We start from the raw sequence: 23,270 nt of genomic DNA, 5'->3' as shown, positions 1-23,270 counted from the left end.
ACAAACAGTGTAATGCTAAGCTTTCAGGTTCCAGTATAGAGCAAAACTCCATGGTAACATAAACACATATACGGTTTTAGAGCACATTTGAGAAAATTGTTTTACTTCATATCCTAAGCTTTAATATTTGCCTGATATGAAACGTTCTTTCAGTTTACGGGATCAGGACTGTAGAATTTGCCTCTCCTTTTGTTTAGGCAGAATTACTTTTATAAATACTGGAGTACCTCATCCTTACAAAGATGGAAAACTTCCACTTGAACAAGCACATCTGTGTTGCACTGCAGTTTTCCTGAAATAATATTTTATCTGCCCCATGAGGAAAAGGACTTATTCTATTATATAGAAGTATCCTACTAGTTCTGTAGCTTATTCCATTGCATAAATCCAAATCTTAACAAAGGAAATAAGAAATCTTAACAATATGGTTTTCCTTAAGACAAAGGACAGGTGGTTTGTATTTACACTTTAAACAACTTAACCAAAATTAAGTAAATTCCTTGTCTTAAGTAGGCTATTTCTTCCTATAGAGTACTCTGCAAATAGGAGCAGCTCAGACAGATTTAATACTGTTCCAAGATTATGATACCAAACTGTAAAAACATGCAAGAATAAAATTAGTTCTAAACTCTAATTCTCTACCAGCAAAAATACAGCCTATGTAAATGCCCTAATAACTCTCAGAAGTACAGGAACATGAAACTGCAAATTAAAAATTACTTACTGCAGTCACTAATTTGATGGCACACAACTGTAGTTCACTGACATTTTCTACAAAAAATGGTGTTATTCCCATAGATGATACCTATCAATGGAAAGAAGTTACTGTAAGTATATTTGACTAACAAACTGATATTTATGCAGTTTCACAAGTAGGTTATTCATTCAGCAGGTAAGGTATTCAACAACATGTATTACTTCATATTATTTGCAAATAGAGTTATTAAAGGATATTTGAATACAATCAGGTTAAACATTTCTTAAGTGTACAATAAAAGCCATTAAAGATTTGAACATTAAATGCTCTTCTGCAGATTACATACTACACAACAAACTAGTCACTGATGTTAATAATTCAAAAGTTTGTACTGATTTCATACTTCATGTCATTGAGACAATCACACTTTACAGTCTCTCTGGGAAAATAAAAACAAACATTCTCAGACAGAAATTATTCTGATAAAACTTACCTGAAGAATAGTTGTATCGGTAAGAAGCTGTATCTCTAGCAACTCTGACAAACTGCTGACAATGTCACAAACTTTGTTATACAACATCACTATAACTCTTTGCTTGTGGGTAGAACACTTGGCACGTTTTGCTTTTGAACTTAAAACACCACCTAGAGAATAAAAAATTTCTTTATTAATTTTTCAATGTTTCACTTGCATCAAATATTAGAAAGATGATCATCTTCCTCAAAAAATGTCCCCAAAACAACTCCATGGCTACAGATTTATAAATGAAATTGCTTACAGAAGAAAAACTATTTAGTAGAATCAGCTGAAAAGCAAAAGTTTCATATTTTCATAATTGCTCTCAATTCTGGATCCAAGATTTTTAAAACAGTTCTTGAAGTTGGACACCCACATCTAAATGTATGCATATGACAACAAAATGCTAAATGCAAAACATTTAGCATACTAACCACCATGAGGATCCACTCTATACACAGGATCATATTGAGGATAGAGAGTGTTCTGCAAATGAAATTTTGTGTATTGAATAACTCTTTCTATTACATCCTCAATGTATACTGCTTTAGGCATATTTGGTGATGTCATAATATTGATAGCAGTAAGACAAGCATCAGCAGATTTTGTCACTCTCTCCATAATAAGATCTCTCCATAATCTCTCCTCATCTTCAGTGTCATTGTTCTGTAACAGGCAAGAAAAAACAAGATAGTGTGAACAAGTCAAATTTTTATACTTACCCACTAAAAGATAACATTATTTTAATATACTTACATACACACACACACACACAATGTTTTATTTCCTTTATGATACAAAAATAGTTTGTTTTAGAAATCAACTAATATTTGTTTTTACTAGCAACAGGTTTGTAACCCTAAGTCACAAGTCTTTAGTATCTCACTGTATTCTGGTAAAACACAAAAAAACTTTCTGTCTATCATTGGGAAGCACTATGAAGGAAGACTGCCACATTCTCTACTTAAAAATTATGTACCTTAATCAAAATCTAAACTCATTCATCTAGTGTTTTCTTCAGTGGACTATGCACACCAGTTGCTGCTTTGATCAGTATAATTTTTTGCCGCTAGAGGGAATTCTTACACAAAAAGACTGTTAAGTCACACAAAACTCATGAGAATACAACTTTCTCTGCAGACCGACTCATCTATTATCAATGGGTTTAAAACATGTCTTATCAAATATGACCATTTAGATTTAGCACAGGGTATAGAATCTGTTTGTACAAGTTATAAAACCAAACATACATGAGGTTAATTGTGACCACCCAGCACTACTGAAATATAGTAATAATGTTATGAATAGCAAAACCAGGTGGAATTTTTAATAACTTCTCTGATACAGATATAGCCTACAGAGAAAAAGAATCTTTCCTACCTGTGTAACAGCACAGTTCAACACTGTTGGCTTTCCTTGTAAAAATAAGGGGTTGGTGAAACCATATCAACTTTTTCCCTTTGGGGTAAGAGAATCTAAAACTATCACAGTGCATTATATATTTTATTTATATATATATATATATAAAATCAACAGAAATCTGCAAATCAGGAGATCCCAGTAAATTTATCGCATAGAATGTCTTTAAATCATTTGTTACTTACACAAAGGAGACTTAAAAAAAAAAAAAACACCCCCAAAAAAACCCACCCAAAACAAAAATCCAAGTAGTTTTAAATCTTTTCTATTTTCTTTGCTCATTAATCTTGGAAATAAAAAGAATCTGCAAGTGCAATCTACCTCTGAAAAATATCTTGACACGGAGGTACGATATTTTCACTGTACTGTAAAAGAAGTAACCTTACTCCTCAGCAGAGGCTTTCTTTGCCATAATGCCCTGAATCATGTTTAATGGGTTTTTAAGAAAAATCTAAAACTTGTTTGGCTAAAGATTACTTCTTTTTTAATCAAAGCTTTGTCTCTGAATTGCAATCATTGGGCAATTTCATTAACCGCTTAATAATCTTGAGTTTTACTACAAAAAGATAAAAGAAAAAAATATCACTTTAAAGGCGATGGCATAAAGAATCAATCATATTGAATTAGAGCAGGTAAACCAGCACCTTCTTTTCACTTATTTTTCATACTGCGAAAGACATTCAGAACCGTATACTGAAACTTTGAAAACCCAAAAAACTATTTAGATTAAAATATCTAGGTACAAATGATGTGTCTCTGGTTTTCATTTTCAAGTTCAAATTCTTCCTTTCCAATATACATAATTACTCTCTATTTCTGCAGATCAAGGGTTTTTTTCCATCAAATTCAAGAACTCCATTCTTGCTAGAATATTGTTTTGACCAGAAAGTGTAGAAATAAATAAATAAATATATAAAATGTGTAATATCACATCTCAGCCTCATAAAAACCTCCAAATCCCCATGTAGTTTTAGGTATATCAGAAAAAAAACAACCCAAAATTCTTAAACTTCCTGTTAATTTTGTTTACTTTGATAACTTCAACTTTGCAGCATAAGATCAGACCTAAATAAAGCACTTCCTCAGTTCTTAATGCTCAGGAAAAGAGTATGCTCTATGTGAAAGCTGTAATACTTATTCTATTGTGTAAGAGATATTTTATGGACATGTAGAAAAATAGCAAAAAAAGTTCAATGGTGCAAGTTACACCAGTTACCATTAATACTTCAGGATGAAACTCTAATATTTAAAATTAAGCCAAAAGACAACTCAATTGCTCCCAGTACAGCTGTTAGTTATCAGTACTATAGTAAAACATGTTTAGTACTGAAAGAATATAATAAATTGAATTTTACTTCAAATCTTAAAATTTGGCAATCTCTTAATCACACACATATTGAATCAGAAATTCCTTTCTCACACACACACAGAGTATTTGAAACTATCACTATATGGGACTCAACTGAAGAAAACCCTATTCTACACAATGGTGTGAAACAATGTAATTTGAAACTCACATGGTTAAGTAATGTAGAAAGCTTTGATCCATCTTGAATATTCTTTTCCAAAATATTCAGGACTTTTACTGTTTTATCTGTTGAAAGCTAAAACAAGAAACAAAACACATCAAACAACTGTATGAACATAAAGGCTTCCAAACTGCTGAAAAAAATGTCCATGGATGAAGGACAGAACATGTTATGTAATCTGACAAACCTAAATTTTAAGTAATCTGAGATAAGGATTGGATCTTGACTTGTCTGGTCTCTGACATAGCATAACTGAGAATGCTGATAATAGAATTAAACTAGTGAAATATGTTTTAAGTCTGCAATTAAACTCCATTTTCAACCAGCAAAATCCATAGAAATGTATTTAAAACTGCATATCTGTAATTAATGTTGTATAGTTATACACTTTTGCTTCTAGAAACAGATATTTACCAAATCCAAGTATCAATCACAAATTCTAACTGACTATATAAAGCTTTATTAAGAGAAAATCCAAATTCTATGGACAAGCAGAAATAAAATTTCCCGATACTTGAGTGTTAATAAAAAAGAAACATATTCTTAATAACAGTGTTAATTTGAAAAACTAACATGTTGAAAAAAAGTAACTCAACCTCACTTACTGATGTTCTACAGAATTATAATTAAATAATCTGTATAATATGCTAATCTCCAGGAGAGTGAGTTTCATTCATCCAGATACTATTGGTGCTCACCTTTAGAAGCAACAAAATTCCGATTTTATGTATACATGTATGTATGTATATGAAAAAAACAGGGTACAGAGGTTAAGGGTGAGAACTACCAGGAAAGAGAAACACTCAGGCTGATAACACACTAAAAAGGAAGGTAGGGAGATCGAAGAAAAGGCCAGGAGGAATATCTAAATCTTGGATTAAAGAAAACCCTTCAGAGTGACTTGTATAATATGTGGCAGAGTAAGAATTTAACACAAGACTGCCCAAAGCCAAGAGTTCTAGAACAATAAGGAAAGCAAGAATATTGTTTCTAGAGGTGTGATACCAACAGAAAGTTCCCTTGAACTGAAGCCGAAGAGTATGGCAAAGAAACCACAATATGCAGTCTACAGAAAATTAATCTTCTTATCTCCTGGGGCATTAAATCTCCTAAGTGTGAAAGGGCTCTTTGGAGAGAGGAAGGAAGTAGGTAATTCAGTGTGATGTTGGATGGACATCATACATTTACATTACACTAACAGCATATATCAGATAGGGTGGATTATTTTTTTTTTTTTTGCCAGCAGGTTCTGTTTTACTGTGGTTGCTCAAAACTAGCTGTAAGGAGCAAAGCCTATAGGTTGATGTGCTTTTGTGAAAGCAGATTAATTATTTTAGATTTTATTGCTCAGACATATTTAACCTACTGACATATAGTGCTCTGAGTCAGCACTAACGCAGTGAAGGACCATTCAACAAAAATGTCTCAGCTTCAGAGACAGTAACAGTTAAGACGTGGTAACTTTTTAAGCACTTCAGCTAAGTCAGCAGAAGCACAACTGTTCACAGTATCTGTCACATGCACACCTGAAGAGGATGGAACATTACAGAGGACACAAGTTTTTGTATGTTTAACAAAATTAAATGTTCAAAGAGAGTTAAATACTATGAAGGTATACCTTGTCCATAATGCCCATTGCCTTGATTTTTGCAGATTCACTACCCAACTCACTAAGCTGATGCTTTCCCAGCAGAAATTCCTGTGGAACCTCATCATCATCACCTTAAAAAAAAAATTACCAATCATATTTCTAGTAGGACTTCAAGGAAACCAGTATTTTACAGCCAATATGACAAAGCCAACTGAAGAAAAAGAACTGATTTTCTAAATACCTAGTATCTAATGAAGACTGATGATGACGACTTTTGGTTGTGTTAAAACAACTACTTGTTAAATATGACTGAAATTCATAAATTAAAAACATTTTAAATATAACAAAATCCATTTATTACAGCTCTTGTGCCATAACCCTCATTTCAGTAAAACAAATCTTAAATGACTGTAGTCCTGATTCTAAAGTTCAAATCTGGGGAAGGGCAACAGATGAAAAACACATAGGAAATTAAGTACCTTGGGATACACTGCGTCTTAATCACATTTGCCCTTACAAAAAAAAAAACCCCATGATGTTACAACAAGACATATAGAAAGAACCAATTACTTCACTTTTTAATCTGAGATTGTAGACACCATTGCTGTAGTGATGCGTTTGCTATGCTCCTCTCCTTGTTCTAATCTTGTGACAAAGATGGTAGGAAAAAAATTAATGAATGCTCCATTATCAATTTCAATAGAAAGTAATTTTGGTCAACCTGAACTACTTCGTCAGGCACTTATGCTAAGCTGGCTTAGTTTCCACTGAAATAGATAAGGAGCATGCAGTGATTCAGTGCCTCATGCATAAGCACTCTGCTGCTGAACTGAATAATCAAGCACTGTTGGGCCAAAGGCCACAAGAGATGCAAAATTATGTGCCTCAGACATTATAGGCAAGAGAACCATCTTACGTTAGTGTTATTTACAAAGATATTTGACAGAAGTAAACACCCTAATGACATCCCAAAGAGGTATCCCTTTTCACTCCAGGGGACTATTATTTGTCTCATTGTGATTTATGTCCCTTTTGGATTCTGCAGGGAGGAAGGAGGAGGATCTTGTTCCTGCAGCAGCAAGTGAAATTGGAAAGGTAAAGGCCTCCACTCAAGGTAGAAGCCATATAAATGCGGTATACCATAGCATGTATCACAGGCAATTAAATCACAAAGAAGGAAGTTTGAAAATACTGAGATGCAAATTTTTTTTTCTTGTGTTTCTAACTGGGGGAAGCATTTTGAAAATTTCTGACATATTACCAAAAGCTGTAAAATCCATGTCTTCTAAATTTTCCAAAATATTCTCTATTGAAGCAGTAAATCTTTTGAAAGTTGAAGAATCCATCATTTCTGGTGAAAAAAGAGAAATGTATATACAATTATTTTATATATAAAACAGAAAATACAAACTGTAAAAAATAAATCTTCTAAAGTTACCTTCAGGCGTTAGTTTAGGTTCATAAGCTTTCCTCTTCTTTTGTTTTTCTTTTTTCTTCATTTTTCTAGCCACTAATTAAGATAGTAAAAGATTGTTTACATTTCTTACACTTATATTCAATACTGCACGTAAAGATGTTTATTTTTAAATGTTTAACATATCCTTTAAAAATGCACTAGTATTATGGAATAAAATAAAATTTTTAAAATCAGTTACCCTCACTGAGGCTAGGAGGAGGAGAATAATCATCCACATCAGAGTCATCAGGACTGCGATTACGGTAACGGCCACTACCAGAAAACTTCCTTCCTTCATGATAATAACCACTTCTCCTATGGTCACCAGAACTTCTTCTGTCATGTTCTTCATACTCCCAAGCTTCATCTCTATCCTTTTTATGTCTTTTACGAGAAGCTAGAAATGAAATGCATTTTTATTATAAGTATAAAAATTCTACTTTTAATAGCTCAGCATTATACATTTGCAAGTTAAACACTATCATATAGATGTTCTGTAAAACAAGTGAACACTCTTAAAACTATCATATAAAATTCTGTTATGGCGTAATTCTAACAATTTCTTTTGAATTACATTAAAACTGTGCCTGAAACTGGCAAAGACACCAGCAAACATTTAAAAATACAAATTTACAGGGCATTTGTCCTTTTAAACAAAGTAAGGAAAGTAGAACAAATCAAAATAAGTTTCATTCTTTCATAAGAGAACACAGATAATTTCTTCAGTTATCTAAATTGTGACTATTACGACTATTACTAGGTGTCCACATTCCAATTTGGTGATTGTTTTGCCCATCTAACACAGCAAGTTCCAATGAGACTTGGCAACCTAGTTGCTTAAAGACATTCTGTTTTGCCAAGACAACTAAAATTTTGTCTTGATATATATCACAGGAAATTCAGTGTAAAGGAGAAAGCTGGAGTCAGAATTCTGGGCCAGGCAGAGAGTATATACCATAGAAGGTTCCAACTGAATATTAGAAAACTGGGATAAATGTTCTATACAAAAACAGACTCGGTGGAAATAGCGTGTGTTTGTTGGGGGGTAGGAATGGAGAGTTCTCTGTTGTTTTCAAAGACAGTCTTGAAGGGGAGAGGGTGCTAAGACGTAATTAAAAAAAAAGGATATGGAGGGGGAGGTAATTTCATCCATGAAATCAGCCAACTCTCCATTATCTAAGGTAACAGAATAAGCGGGCTAGCAAAGAGATGTCTAACACAGACTGTGCTGTGAAGATCAAAACAGCTCCAAAGCATTACACTCTAGACTAGCAGAGTTTATTATTCTTGTGAACTTGCATATAACAACCCTGACATCTGCGTGTCTCTACCCAAGTCTCCTGAAGTTTAGAGAGATATGACTATATATAGGGTTGTTTCTGAGCAAACTGGCTCCAGTTCTGTATGAATGCTTGGAACAGAACTGACAAGTTCTTTCCATAACCCCAGTTTATTGAGAAGCATAGGAAACATACCAGGATATAGTCACACCTGGTATAGTACCAGGATATAGTCAATTGTCAGCCTAGGCTCAGAACTAATAAAAGCAACAACACTGAACCTGTGGTGATCCTAATGCTCTGCACTGTACCCTAGAGGGCTCCCACTTCTGAAAACATAATATGAAACTTCTGCACAGAGGTAGTCCAAGTGTTTAAGGTAATAACTTGCTTCTGGAGGCAGTACAGTCATGTTCACGAGGCCTGAGCTACTAACACTGTCAGTTCTAAAATGGTTGAGAGTTAACTGCAATTGAAATGGAGAGCTGTCTGGGATACCTGAAGGGAGCATACTGGAGAAGAAATTAGGGGGTTTACAGGAAAAGACTTTACATATCTTAACTGATTCTTCATGAGATACTCAAATTTCTCTTCTTCTATAATAGTCACTATTTCATAATTTTTAAAGTTCCATTTTAGACAACCAAAAGAATTCTGAAATACATATTTGTAACAGTATTTGTAACAGTACAAATCTATTCACTGTATTTGTCATAAATCTTTCATTCTCTTGATCATTTTGTCTCTTATTTTAACTCAGTTCAGTTCTACAGTATCCTTTGAGAAATATTATAATTTATTTTTAAACCAGATGTCCTCAATGAATTGTTTAGAACGATGGCCAGGTCTCTTGAGTGGATATAGTGAACCTAGAATCCCTTAAAGCATATAATTACTGTGAAAGTTTTCCTTAATTTGCTTTACTCTGAATTTAAGAATTTCAACAGCAACTATGGCTAATAAGTAGATTGAGATATCTCTGAAATTCCTGACAATCCTCTCCATTCCCAACCAACTTAAATAATTTTGCTTTACTTATTCTTTTTTAACTGTTCCAGATTATTAACATCATAAACAGGTGAAATGATACAGTAAACAGAGACTATAGAATCTGAATAAAGCAAATCATCTGTTTACAAGTTACCTCAAGATCTCATACTCACGGTCAAAGCAGCATTATTTTAAATTAAAAAACAAACAAACAAAAGGACATTCTTTTCTGCTTCTTTAATAAAGATCAGAGGTATCACTATTATAATTTTTATGTGTATGTGTAAATATGATTGCATATCTGTTGGACAAGAACTTGAAACATTAAAAAAGCAGGAAAAACAAATCTCTTTTGGACCCTAAGAAAGACTAAGAAGCAAAATGTTATGGTTTAGAAAAGTTAAGTAAGATGTTTAGATAAGCAAAGGCGGAAAGAGTATAGAGTCTTGGAGAAAAATCATTGTAAGCAAGATGCCTTCTCAGGTTAGCAGCAATAGGTACTTCTCCTGTAGCCCTGCATAGGTAACACAGCTAAGATGCTACTCAGACTGAAGTGATTCACTCCATTTTAATGGAGTTTCTTTTCAGTGTTGGATAACTGAACTACCATAGAGACTAACTACACTCTTATTTGCAAGTAGGAAATCCCTTCCTAACTTAGAGGCATATAACAATTTTTTGACACTTATGAACTTTACCTGACTGCACCGCAAAAATCTAACTACAGGCTTCCTCTCTTCCTTTGAAATCACTTAATTCAAAAATAGTATCAACAACTACTGCTATTTTGAGATGCCATCAGCAATAATTCCAGTTTTTCAATCAATATACCACGGAAATCATAGAAGAAGAAATATTTTCAGTAACTTCTGGGCACTAACATTCTGAATTTATCATGTCAGAAAAATACAAGATGGGTTCCTTTGCTTTTCTTATCAATGAAACTCAATAATTTAAAATAAATTTACTAAAACTTTTCTTTGCATAGCTTTGTGTGCAAGTTTTCTGAGCTGCTTTACGGGATATTTTCTTTACTCTGATTGACTAAAAATGTTTCATTGCACAACTAAAAAAATCTAGGCAGTGGCTTCCCATAAGGTAATTAGGGAAAGAAATTTAACAACTAGCTGCTTTTCATTTTGAGTGACAAATTGAAATCAAGTAATTTTTCTTTTAAAAGAAAAAAAAGGTTCTTGGCCAAGTAGTTGTCTGGACAGCAAATTTGTTTTCATGTTTTAGGGTAGCCAACAAAAAAAAAAGTATATCTTTACATAAAAGCAAAATATTAGCCTTCTTTAGGAATAGGAACTAAACGATGTACTACTTACATTCAAAAGCTTCTTCACTGTCATTGTCTTCATCAGAACTGATTTCAGCATATTTTGGTTTCTCATTAACTGTGCTACGTTTGCGCTTGTTCATTTTCACACGTTCACAAAGCGGCATGGTGGATTCAATTTCTGCCAGGAGCTCGGGAGGCAACTCCTTTAACACTGACTGATCTATACTACCTATTAATGAAGAGCAAGAAGAGTAAATGTGAACCTGAATATAATAAGGGCCCAACACTACAGTCCTTTCTCAGGAACTGCTTCTTCTATATCCACTAATAAATAATACCACAGTTAAATATACTTGACTGTATTTGACAGCCCTTTCTAAAGTTGCATTTATTGTTCACACTGCAAATTAACATAATAAATTGCATACACATCTCCTTCAATAAAATATTGTCAGGCATATAAACAAATTCAAATTGGTGAATTTCCTTTGTAAAAAGACATCCTTGCTCTACTTCCACAAAACAGTCTTATTTCAGTTCATCCTCTGAATTCAACAGGTTTTCCTAACAGAGTAGGTAAATTAAGGATTCATTATGCCTCATAAAGAGTTCTGTTTATTCTCATTCATATTATTTAGTGTACACAAGACCATAATCTTCCCTTTTCCAGTAGGTAGAGACAACCTGTGGCAGAATCTCTGGGGTCTTATCCCTAAATACAGACCAAATCATTGACATCCCAACCTCTGCCTCAGATTTTTTTTCTTACCTCCTACTACTAGTTTTATAATGCAACCCAAATTTTTGCTTGATTTTGTTACAAAGCATAATTGAAAGATTTTTATTTAATATAGACAAACAGCAAGCTGGACCACATGAGGTTTCTTTTCCATAGAGGTAAATAGTTAGACATCATCACACAATTCTCATCACATTTTGAAACCACTATCAGGCCCATATGCAGTCAGTATGAACAAGATTTACAATCAAAATATTTTACAAGTGACACAAGGAAACCAAATTAATTCAAAAGTATTTATTGGGGTTTTGTTTATTTGATGTCTTACCTTTATTTATCAAAGAACCTATTGCATAGATGTTAAGATTATCAAACTAAACTGTTAACCTTTTTCCAACAACAGAACAAATGCCTTTGTCATAAGTGCCTCTCTCTCCTTCCCAAGGCATACTATATTAGAGAGGAAATCACCTGTCAGTTACTATACACACACAAAAATCCTCCAAGAAATCATCTTCTGTATGATAATTCACTTTTTAATTGCATTCACTATATCACACCTTTCTAAAATGTATTTCCATTTTTACACTAATACCCCATCAACTCTAACTGGAATTAGAAGAGCCTTAATATGAGAAAAAAGTTTCCAGCAACAAAATTTTATATATTACCGGTTTCACATGTCTCTACATCCATAAAAACACTGCCTATAAGCAATGAAACTAATGATCAGAAAATTATTTTTCTATAATTCTCAGGTATGTTCAGCAAGTCATCCCATATAAGTGCATTTTTAAAAAAGATTTAACTTAAAATATTGGGTTTATTGAACTGAGGTAGGGAAATTTGCTATCAGTTTTACTTTATACATAAGTTTTCCCTGCTTCCCCCATGCTGTGGTCACTCTTATTTATTTGCTTTAAATTGCTATCCTTTGATAATCACCACCTGCCAAAGTTACCTAAATTCTCAATGTTGCTTTCAAAAACGCTAGAAAACATTTCACAGTGTGGTTTATCATGGCACTGTGAAATGATTATTCTTTGTGGGCTGGGCACTTGACTGAAGATAGGAAGTAGTATGACAGCATGGACAGATCAGTTCCACTGTGTATACCACCACCTGACTGGATGCCAGCCAGGTCTAATCTGGACGCTGCACAGCCATGTCTGAGCAGTGGTGTTCCCACACTAATATTCCATGTCTCTTTGCATACCTATACAGTATCTGAACAGAGTTAGCTTACATTCAGCCCCAGACTAGAGAAAAATTTGCACATACATGTTTTAAGGCAATTTCCACAGGTGAAATTGCTAAAGGGCCTCAGATCCTGTTTTTTTAACACATTCTCAATTTCATGCATTGTTGGTAATTTCATTGAAATCAACAGGACAACACACAGAGCATAAAGCCTACAGCAAATCTGGCCAAAGACACTGCAAAAAACAGCTGCAAATAAAGGAACAAAAGTTGCATTAAGAGTCATACAGATGCTTAAAAGCTAGATGGGCTAGATGTGCTTACACTAACAGGAGTATTCTCTACAAATATATCTTTAAGCCTCTCCTAATCTACAATGAAAATGAAAAGTAAATTTTAAAACAGAATAACTAGTAAGAGATTGCTTGGAGAGGAAATCAGAAAAGGAAACAAATCAGTAATGGATTGGCAAGAGTTCCATGACCAAATTCTAATTCAATTCAATTTCAAACTCAATTTCAAAACTATGCCTGAATGTTTCATCATGTAATTTTAAGATTGGGATCACTGCTTTGAGGAACTGTTAAGAACAGATTTTGTTCTTTATTTTCCTTATACTGTGCACAAAGAACATCTCAGGAAGATGAAAGGTGAAATATTTTAAGTTAGAAAACCCGAAAAACCCCGGAACAAGAAACACAAACCACAGGCTACTACTTTCCTACCTCCTAGGAATATCTATTCTTGCTTTCCTTGTTGATTTTGTTCCTGGGGTTGAACACTACTCGATCTTTAAGAATAAGTCAGTTACCACAGTGTTAATTAGACATCAACGAAAAAATAAAAATGCAAGTACTTTAAATATTTGGAAAAATAACTTTATTTCCTTCTCAAAGGTTCCAAATTTTTTATGTTCTCCAATGCTAAATTAAACTAATGCTTGAACTGCACTATCTCCTGTTACAGATATTTCAGATGACAGTATAAGCTTCCCCCTTTTTCTTTTATTAGGGAATATGAAAAGCTTTCTTTACTCAATAAGGGAATAGCAAAAAAGAGAGCAAACAGAATTAAAGTGCTCTATAAGCCATCTATAAAGTTTTTGTTTCTGTCACAATGTTCCCTGGAACAAGCCTGCTGCATGCCCAATTTCCTTAGCTGCTGAGGACTGTAAATAACAAAATCTTGAGAGTTTTACTCATGCAGTACGAGTTAAGCATGACTGCACATGTATGAAAAATTCTGATATACATGGAAAAGGACTCCCCATCCTTTCTGAAGAAATTCAGGAATATTATATACTGTGGAGCTCCAGTCAAGGGGATTGGGCTCAGCCAGCATGGGTTTATGAAAGGGAGGTCCTGCCTCACTAACCTGGTCTCCTTCTATGATAAGGTGACCCGCTTAGTGGATGAGGGGAAGGCTGTGGACGTTGTCTACTTGGACTTTAGTAAGGCCTTTTGACACTGTCTCCCACAGCATTCTCCTGGAGAAGCTGGCTGCTCACGGCTTGGACAAGTGCACTCTGTGCTGGGTTAAAAACTGGCTGGACGGCCCAGCCCAGAGGGTGGTGGTGAATGGAGTCAAATCCAGTTGGCGGACAGTCACGAGTGGTGTTCCCCAGGGCTCAGTGTTGGGGCCGGTCCTGTTCAATATCTTCATTGATGATCTGGATGAGGGGATTGAGTGCACCCTCAGTAAATTTGCAGATGACACCAAGCTGGGTGGAAGCGTCGATCTGCTGGAGGGCAGGAAGGGCCTAGAGAGGGAGGACCTGGACAGGCTGGATCGTTGGGCCGGAGCCAACAGTATGGCTTGTATGGGTATTCCTGGCTTGTATCAGGAATAGTGTGGCCAGCAGGAGCAGGGAGGTGATAGTGCCCCTGTACTCAGCACTGGTGAGGCCACACCTCAAGTACTGTGTTCAGTTTTGGGCCCCTCACTACAAGAAGGACATTGAGGTGCTGGAGCATGTCCAGAGAAGGGCAACAAAGTTGGTGAAGGGTCTAGAGAACAAGTCTTATGAGGAGCAGCTGAGGGAGCTGGGGTTGTTTAGTCTGGAGAAGAGGAGGCTGAGGGGAGACCTTATCGCTCTCTACAACTACCTGAAAGGAGGTTGTAGCGAGGCGGGGGTTGGTCTCTTCTCCCTAGTAACAAGCGATAGGACGAGAGGAAATGGCCTCAAGCTGCACCAGGGGAAGTTTAGGTTGGACATTAGGAAAAACTTCTTCACTGAAAGGGTTGTCTAGCATTGGAACAAGATGCCCAGGGAAGTGGTTGAGTCTCCATCCCTGGAGGTATTTAAAAGAAGGGTAGACATGGTGCTTGAGGATATGGTTTAGTGGTGGACTTGGCAGTAATAGGTTAGCAGTTGGACTCAATGATCTTAAGGGTCTTTTCCAACCTTAACGATTCTATGATTCTATGCATACTCTCAAAGCTGCCACAACTATTAAAACAAAGAAACAAAACCACAAGAAAACTACCATCCTAACCAAATCTTTGTTGCACTGTAAGGAATCACAATGTTGATAAACTCCACATTAGCGAAACTGAAGAGCAAGTCACAGTAGCTGTAAGAATAATTCATCAACAATTCATCTTGAAGAAATGCATACATACTTGTTTTTGTTTGCCATTATCAAAAGGTTTCTTAGAGAAGATATTCAAGAATCTTCAGCTGTTACTGAATATCCACTAACTCAGGATACTTGTTTCTCACCAAGCAATTCTTGACAAAAATATAATACAGTTAAAAACCAGCCAAAGAATCTTAGCTAAAAATGAATTAGTCCATAAACCTCCTCCCATATTCTATTTTAATCTGGGAAGTTTTCAAAGGGTTTTGCCATGTATAGTAGAAAATTCTACAGATGTCTAGTGGATATAGTATTTCCCTTCTTCACGTAGGGCTTAACAAAAGAATGGCAAGGCACAGATCTGATTCAACATTCAGCATTGCTTTCTGTTCATAACTTGATGAGTGGTTTCAAATTTGTAGAACAGACTTTAGCTAATATTTATACAAATCTAACTGTTACAAGTATCCAAAATCACTTTGCTTTGAATTTGCAAGTCAAATAGATGCCCCTGATTCAGGTAGATGCATCCATCACCAGAATGCCTTCAAGAGAGGTTGAACATTAAAAAAAAAACCACCAAAAAATGTAACATCATTATGGACTTTTATTAGATCCATTCAATATGGACAGCACAACTATATTTTGACAGAATCAGTGTGTTCAGATTAGTTTCACCTGGCTTGATATGGTAACGTCAAGAAGTAGCTATGGAAAAGGGGATGATGATTGCTGATGCATAGGTCAGCTTTCCAGGATCAGAGAGGCTGTTCTTGCCATAAAATCAAAACCAACACTAATAAACTCTGTTATCTTCTCAGTGATGATTTATCTTTGTTTTCCAAACTATGGAAAACAGATGTATGGTTTACATTTTGGTGTAATTCCCTATTAACTAACAAGCCATCAAGATTCAAAAACATTTAGAAACCTTAACTCTGAATTGCTACTTCCATAACTATTGTGGAAACAATCCATATCAGTTTGCTTATATGGTTACTTTAAAATACTCACGACATCAAAATGGCCTGTTTGCACATACATCTATTGCAACAAATGAAAAAGTACTTGAAGGAAAACTGCCTTGAAGTTCCTTTCAAAACTAAGGTTTAAGTCTTTTGCATAAATCAGCCTCCCATAAATATTATCTTTTCCATTTCTGTGTGCTAATACTTTGCAAAGTATAAGCAAAACTGCAATTAATTTCATATTTGTAATCTCTATATATACCTTGTATTTTAAAATGCAACTTTTTCCAAATTTCAAGACATTACAGAAAAGAACACACAAGGGTCTAAGAGGGAGCAGTGCCACTTGTTTGGGGTGGGGATATGAATCTGAAGTTTCTAAACACTGAGAAATGCAAAGTTTAGCTACTCCCCACATTCTGGATCTTCTACAATAATGAATTGCCACACATCTTCATTTTGACATTAAAAATAAGAATTTACAGATTACAGCTCAATTTTGCCCTCCCCTCACTCCACAGAAGACATTAACTGTCTACTGGACTCTTCTCATTTTGCTGATGACTAGTATAGCCGGTCTTGTTGTTATTCCACAGAGGACAAGCTCACATTCCTTACATGTCCTCTCTGAACATTTGATAGAGGATGTTCCAGTGGTTTTGGGTCCACCTCCCTTATAGATGACCAGCTTACTGTCTAACTTTCTCAAGTCATTTTGGGTCACCACTATAACTACACTGATAAAACTTCCTCTGTCAAACATATACAGGAAGGAAAGCAGTTTGTTTCTGGATTAGCTCAAACAACCTTCAAACTCAGTGCTAAATCAAATAAAATACACTCTTACTCCATAACAAGAGTGCCTTCTTTCTTGTTGTTGGATAGCCATATCATTGTCACTACAACAGCACAGACACAGCTTAATTCTACTACAACCACTCATGCAGAGAAGGTTCCATTTTAGATTAAGAACTAAAAGAAAAAAGAGGGGATTAAAAGTACTTCCCTACTTTATGAAGATGCCTGGAAAATAAACACCCTTTAAAAATGTTTAAGTACTGTTACAGTATAGCACACTCAGGCACTACAGTGCAAAGGGCCACATGACTACCTGTGATTGATCAACAGCTTACTGGTTAAAGCTGAAAATTTTCAGCTATCCCTTAGCGTGCAAATTTAATTATATCCTTTCCACTGTGCTCTCCCTTAAAATGCTCCAGTATGTTCTTCGTATCTGAGTCCTTGGTGATCAGAGTCCCTTGCCCACCAGCATCACACTCCTCCAAATAATTCTGTGCCCTGGAGAATTTTAAGAACAGAAAAGGAAACACAGGGAAATCGTAACCCTTTTCCCAAAGAAGAATTTAAGGTATGAGGAAAGTCCATCTGCTCATAAGAGAGAAGTTCTACTTTTATCTCAATACCATATCATCAGCTGAAAAACACACCGTCAAGATGAATACTGATGATAATAATCTGAGTAGTTGTCCATTTATTTCGGTGGCTTTCCTCTTTCCTCTCCCATTCTCTGCCTTAAAGTTTGTGGAAGGGTATACAGCTACACCCTATAAACAGGATATAACCCTCTATTGAGCCCCTTAACCATCACCCTTTTGACTACATCCATGAAGGGATAACTCCTGAGCTCAGCTCACACACACATGCCTGAAAGAGGGAGGGAGACCGAGATCCCCTCACCACCGCCCAAGGGACTGCACCCACAGGATTCTCTGCTGCAATGGATTTGGCAGGAAGGAGAGAAGTAGCGTTAGGAAGAAGTATGTCCTATATCATTCCATAGAACCTGCTTGAACACACCTTTAAAAATAATTTTTCCTCATCTACCCCAATACTGGCACAAAGGGAAGGCACTCAGCCTCAGGCTAAACAGAAGGAGAGGTTCAGGCTCCCTGTTTATATTCTAGTCCTTAGATTTGGCCTTGAGAAATGGGACCCAGCCAGGTTGGTGGGTCAGAGAAGAATCTGGACACAACTACTGAATAATTCCATGATGTAGTAGAGGCCATCATTGCCCATGGCTAAGCAGCACAGCTCCAAAAAGGATTTTACAATAACACAAAATACTCTTAGAAGCAAGAAACATTTTTTGACAGAGGGAAGAGGTTTCCAAAGATCACCCTGAAGGATCCAGAGAACAAGGAATATACCCAACGGACACTCTCCAAAGATGCCAAGAAGCATGAGAACTCACATTACATCGGCATCAATGATTTCCTCAAGCTATCCAATTGCTGCAGCAACTATAGCCACAAGTTATTTTATTCCTTATTGCTATTCAATGACTTCTCATCTTTATATAGATAAAAAAAAAAAACCCAAACAACCAACAATAAAAGAAGGCTAGGAGTCTAGTTTCGCAAGATAATTCACAAAAAATACAGCAGTACTCAGAGTAAAATGGAACAAGATCAGTAACTGAAATAAATTCAGTGCTGCACAAAGAACCTCACTTTTATGAATTGCTTTTGAATTTCACTATCATTCCTTTTGAACATATCCATTGAAATTTAAGCCAACTCAATTTATTGTATTAAAAATTTAAAGTTTTTTGTACAGTTGCAAAACACAGCATGTAATTTTCAGCTACTATTAATGTTTGGAATCTGAAATTTATGATTGATGCATTTTCCCAACCATATATTCTGATTAATTTAAAAACTAAGCCATAGGGCCTCACCTAAGAAAAAAGACCTTCATTATATTTAATCAAATTAAACCTCAGTTTTTCTTCTCATAAAAGAAAAACTCCTATATAATTAACATAATACAACCAAGATCTTTGCAGAGAACAAGCAAAACAAATACCATTATTTGTATCTGATTTGTGACTATAGGCACATCAAGAAGATCTGCTTTTAACTCGCTCTGTCATGGAAAGATCCTCAGCCTTTATATCACTGAAAATATCACGTGAAGCTGCTCTTGTTTTGTTTCTTCAAAGTAACTTAATTACATTAACAACAAAAACAAAAAAAAATGCTGCTATTTTAGCTTTTAATATCAAATACTACAGGAAAGTTGCTCAGAAGATAATTAAACAGTAAGTATATTTAAGGAACCTTTATTTGATGCAAACAACAGTTTGGCAATTTGAAGAACAAAAAAGGTGTCATCCTTTTCTTTTATGTTCATTGGTAATATTCCCATGGAGCAAAAATAAATTGCAAATTTCAAGTAAACAGTTTAAATTTTCTTACACAAAAAAACACATCACCTAAAACAGTTGAGAATGTCGAGCAACAGAAAAGTTCATTTACCAGAAGCAAATATGAGGCTTTCCCCTATTTGTATTTTGCCAAATTTACCCTTTGTCTAGAAGAAAATTCAAACCAAAAATTTTGATCACATATACCTGCACATAAGCCAAGGAATAACATAGATATTTAGATACTTAGACACACAAACAGGTCTGCATTGCATATCGTAATGTCAGACAAATTGCTGGCCCACATTTTCACATATTGCAATACATTGTTGCAAAAATCATTTATGCAAAATAGCTTTAGAATAGCTCCCAGAAATAAGAGGAACCTGATCAAGCATACAAGCCCACGAACAAAAGGCACTTTCAGACTTTCAATGAATTCCTCTGACAAATTAGGTAATAAATTTCTATCAATTACATGTGCCAAAGTAATTTTTCAAAAGTGAACTAATTAAACAATGCACTCCTAAATCTGCAAACAGACAAAGCATCATATTTCAAATGAACCAAAGTACAATGAAACTAATAGATTTTGTCAAGTTTATTGTTGCTGCTAAGAACTAGATGTGCAACACACAAAGTTCACTCTTATTATCCAGAGAAGACTTAAGAACAACTGTGAGAACAAGAATTAAAATATTTACCTTAGTGGCAAAGACAAAAATAGGAAATAACTCAAGCAGCCTCCAGGCAAAGCAGTGTGCTGAAAATGTCTCCTATTGTACTGATAACAGATCAACACGGGAAAGGAATCCAGTGTGCAATTGCTGAATTCCTGCTGTCTACCGATATCAGTTTATCCAACATCTTCTTCTGAAAAACTAACACCAAAAATAAAGGCCCCAGAGAGTACATACAATGCCCACACACATCCCAACATACTTTTTGGGATAGGACAGATGCACAGTGCCTAAAAAATCCCTGCAAGTAGGAACAATCCATGCTAGGGAACAGAGATCTTCCTAGACTATTGGATTTAACTGGTTTTATATATATATATATATATCATATAGTTTGGTTTTGGCTTTTGACTAAACAATGCCTGGAATATTTTTCAAACTATGAGGCTCTTCAGTTCAGAAAGTATAAAAAAAAATATTTGGGACTAAATGGACAAACTGTATATTAAAATGGATCCTCTCCAAATCCAACATATCTTTAAATACTTCTAATGCCACAGTGAACAGCCAGCTCCTCTTATAGACTAGTTAAGTTGAAAAGAGGTAGTCATATCTCAGAAAAGAGGAAGGAAAACCAGGAAGACTGTAGAATTCTTACGAAAGCGATGTTTTTCTACAAATTGTCTTTCTACAAAAACAACACAGTCATTGGTCCTAGCCAGCATGGGTTCACAAGGGGAAAGTCCTGCCTAACAAACTTGATTTCCTTCTATGACAAGGTTACCCACCTAGTTGACCAAAGGAAGCCAGTCAATGCGATCTTTTTGGATTTCAGTAAAGCTTTTGATACTGTCTCTCTCAGTATCCTCCTGGACAAAATGTCCAGCATACAGCTGGATAAACACATAATGCAGTGGGTGAGCAATTGGCTGGCAGGTCGGGCTCAAAGGATCATAGTAAATGGGGTTACGTCGGGCTGATGGCCTGTCACTAGTGGGGTTCCACAGGGATCCATCTTGGGGCCAGAACTCTTTAATGTCTCCATATATGACTTGGATGCAGGACTGGAAGGAATACTAATTCAGTTTGCTGACAACACAAAATTGGGAGGAGCTGTTGACACTCGCGAGGGCAGAGAGGCCCTGCAGAGGGATCTGGGCAATCACCAACCGTATGAAGTTTAACAAGGGCAAGTGCCGGATTTTACACCTGGGGCCCAGCAACCCTGGTAGATGTACATACAGACTGGGGAATGAGAGGCTGGAGAGCAGCCTCGTGGAGAGGGATCTGGGGGTTCTGGTCGACAGCAAGTTGAACATGAGCCAACAGTGTGCCTTGGCAGCCAAGAAGGCCAACCATGTCCTGGGGTGCATCGAGCACTGTATTGCAGCCGGTTGAGGGAGGGGATTGTCCCCCTCTACTCTGCGCTGGTTCAGCCTCACATTGAGTACTGTATGCAGTTTTGGGCGCCACAGCATATTAAGGATATAAAGCTACTAGAGAGTGTCCAGAGGAGGGCGGCCACAAAGTTGGTGAAGGGTTTAGAGGGGATAGCCATATGAGGAGCAGCTAAAGTCACTTGGATTGTTCAGCCTGGAGAAGAGGAGACTAAGGGGAGGCCTCATTGCAGTCTACAGCTTCCTCACAAGTGGGGGAGGAGGAGGGGCAGGCGCTGATCTCTTCTCTCTGGTGACCAATGACAGGACCCGAGGGAATGGCAGGAAGATGTGCCAGGGGAGGTTTAGGTTGGCTATTAGGAAAAGGTTCTTCACCCAGAGGGTGGTGGAGCACTGGAACAGGCTCCCCGGGGAGACATCACGGCACCAAGCCTGGCGATATTCAAGAAGCATTTGGATAACACCCTCAGAGACATGGTGTGAATTTTGGGTTGTCCTGTGCAGGGACAGGAGTTGGACTTGATGATCTTTATGGGTCCCTTCCAACTCAGGACATTCTACGATTCTATGAAATTCAGTTAAATTTAGAGTTTAAGAGACACTTTAAAGACTTCAGCTGAGAAGAACCATGACAAACTCCTTGCTGTAAATAATGAAATATATCCTTTACTTCTCTGAAACATGGCATAATTTATTAGAGAACTTCAGAGAAAGTTACGGCATGCTTGATCCACCTGGCAGTACATGCACATGCAAGACAGGAGGTTATTACTCTGGCCTTCCCACATGCAAATGCAGTTGCTACCAGGAATTCTAAAAACAGTGATTCCTAATTTCAGATTTGTGGAATTACAGACTTTCACAATGGTTATCTTTACAGATTGTGCTATTGTAATAAGCAATCTGTGTTGTAGCCTTTTCCTTTCCAAAGAAATATGCTTTTACTCCAGTTATTTCCTTGCAGCACAGCTGCTTGCCCCACTGATTTCAGTGAGTACAACAGTATGTCTGTTTCAGCATCAAGAGATTGTTATTTTGGAAATAAGTGTTAGTTTTCTTGATGAGTTAATATCCAATATCCAAATATTTTTCTCAAAGGTTTGCTAATTTTGTCTTTGTAGAAGTCCTATACATGAAGGATTTAAACAGATGTTTAAAATTCATACTCCCTTTTGGTCTACAGTTTTTGGTACAGCTGAGAAGTATTAGTGAGTAGCTCTGCTGTGCTGCCCAGAAGACTGTGAGAAGCATCAGAAGATGGTTCACTGAGCCAACACAATCTGGATACAGCTTTTCATCCTGGAATATTCCCAGTCTCATCACTCCTACCTAGAAGATGAGCACCTAATTGATTACCCTGCTTCACAAGTGAGACTGTTTTCAGCAGTGCTAGAACTCAAAGATGGACCATCATGTTACACAAATGCCATGGAATTTTACATTGCTACAACCTACCACTGACTACAAATTATAGTTATTATAGGCTCTGAAAAAGTCATCTGGAATTAAAACACAAAACTAAACAAAAAGAAAACCCACAACACCACCACCCCAAAAAAACCACCCCAAACAACCCAACTCCCCCCCAAAAGCACACAAGCGTAGAACACAAAAATCTAGAAGCACTGTTTTAACTCTATGAGAGAAAGATGACTAAGCAGCAGTAAATTTTTCAGTTGCAACTGTAAAAATATGAAGAGGACCTTTGAAGAAATGGCAAATCTTCACTCAAATTTCAGATCACAGCAGCAGAGAACACTATATTTAGGAAGACTTGTAG

The 23,270-nt window shown here is 36.2% G+C and overlaps 1 protein-coding gene across 6 annotated transcripts in view; it reads right to left on the bottom strand.

Moving 5' to 3' along the window:
- LOC135310905 (nipped-B-like protein) overlaps positions 1-23,270 on the bottom strand; it is a 165,757-nt gene that overhangs the window by 34,070 nt on the left and 108,417 nt on the right. For 5 of the 6 annotated variants that reach the window (XM_064440023.1, XM_064440022.1, XM_064440025.1 and 2 more), the window contains 9 exons: positions 10,808-10,990; positions 7,409-7,606; positions 7,192-7,263; positions 7,015-7,104; positions 5,781-5,884; positions 4,151-4,237; positions 1,649-1,880; positions 1,191-1,342; positions 725-805 (listed from right to left, as the gene is read on the bottom strand). In XM_064440023.1, coding sequence (XP_064296093.1) covers positions 725-805; positions 1,191-1,342; positions 1,649-1,880; positions 4,151-4,237; positions 5,781-5,884; positions 7,015-7,104; positions 7,192-7,263; positions 7,409-7,606; positions 10,808-10,990 — 1,199 coding nt within the window. The remainder of the gene's footprint in view (positions 1-724; positions 806-1,190; positions 1,343-1,648; positions 1,881-4,150; positions 4,238-5,780; positions 5,885-7,014; positions 7,105-7,191; positions 7,264-7,408; positions 7,607-10,807; positions 10,991-23,270) is intronic. The other variant, XM_064440027.1, reaches the window with a different exon arrangement.

The sequence above is a fragment of the Phalacrocorax carbo genome (assembly GCF_963921805.1).
Source record: "Phalacrocorax carbo chromosome W unlocalized genomic scaffold, bPhaCar2.1 SUPER_W_unloc_7, whole genome shotgun sequence".
In the NCBI taxonomy this organism is placed as follows: Eukaryota; Metazoa; Chordata; class Aves; order Suliformes; family Phalacrocoracidae; genus Phalacrocorax; species Phalacrocorax carbo.
This window is presented reverse-complemented; position numbering and strand designations above follow the sequence as displayed.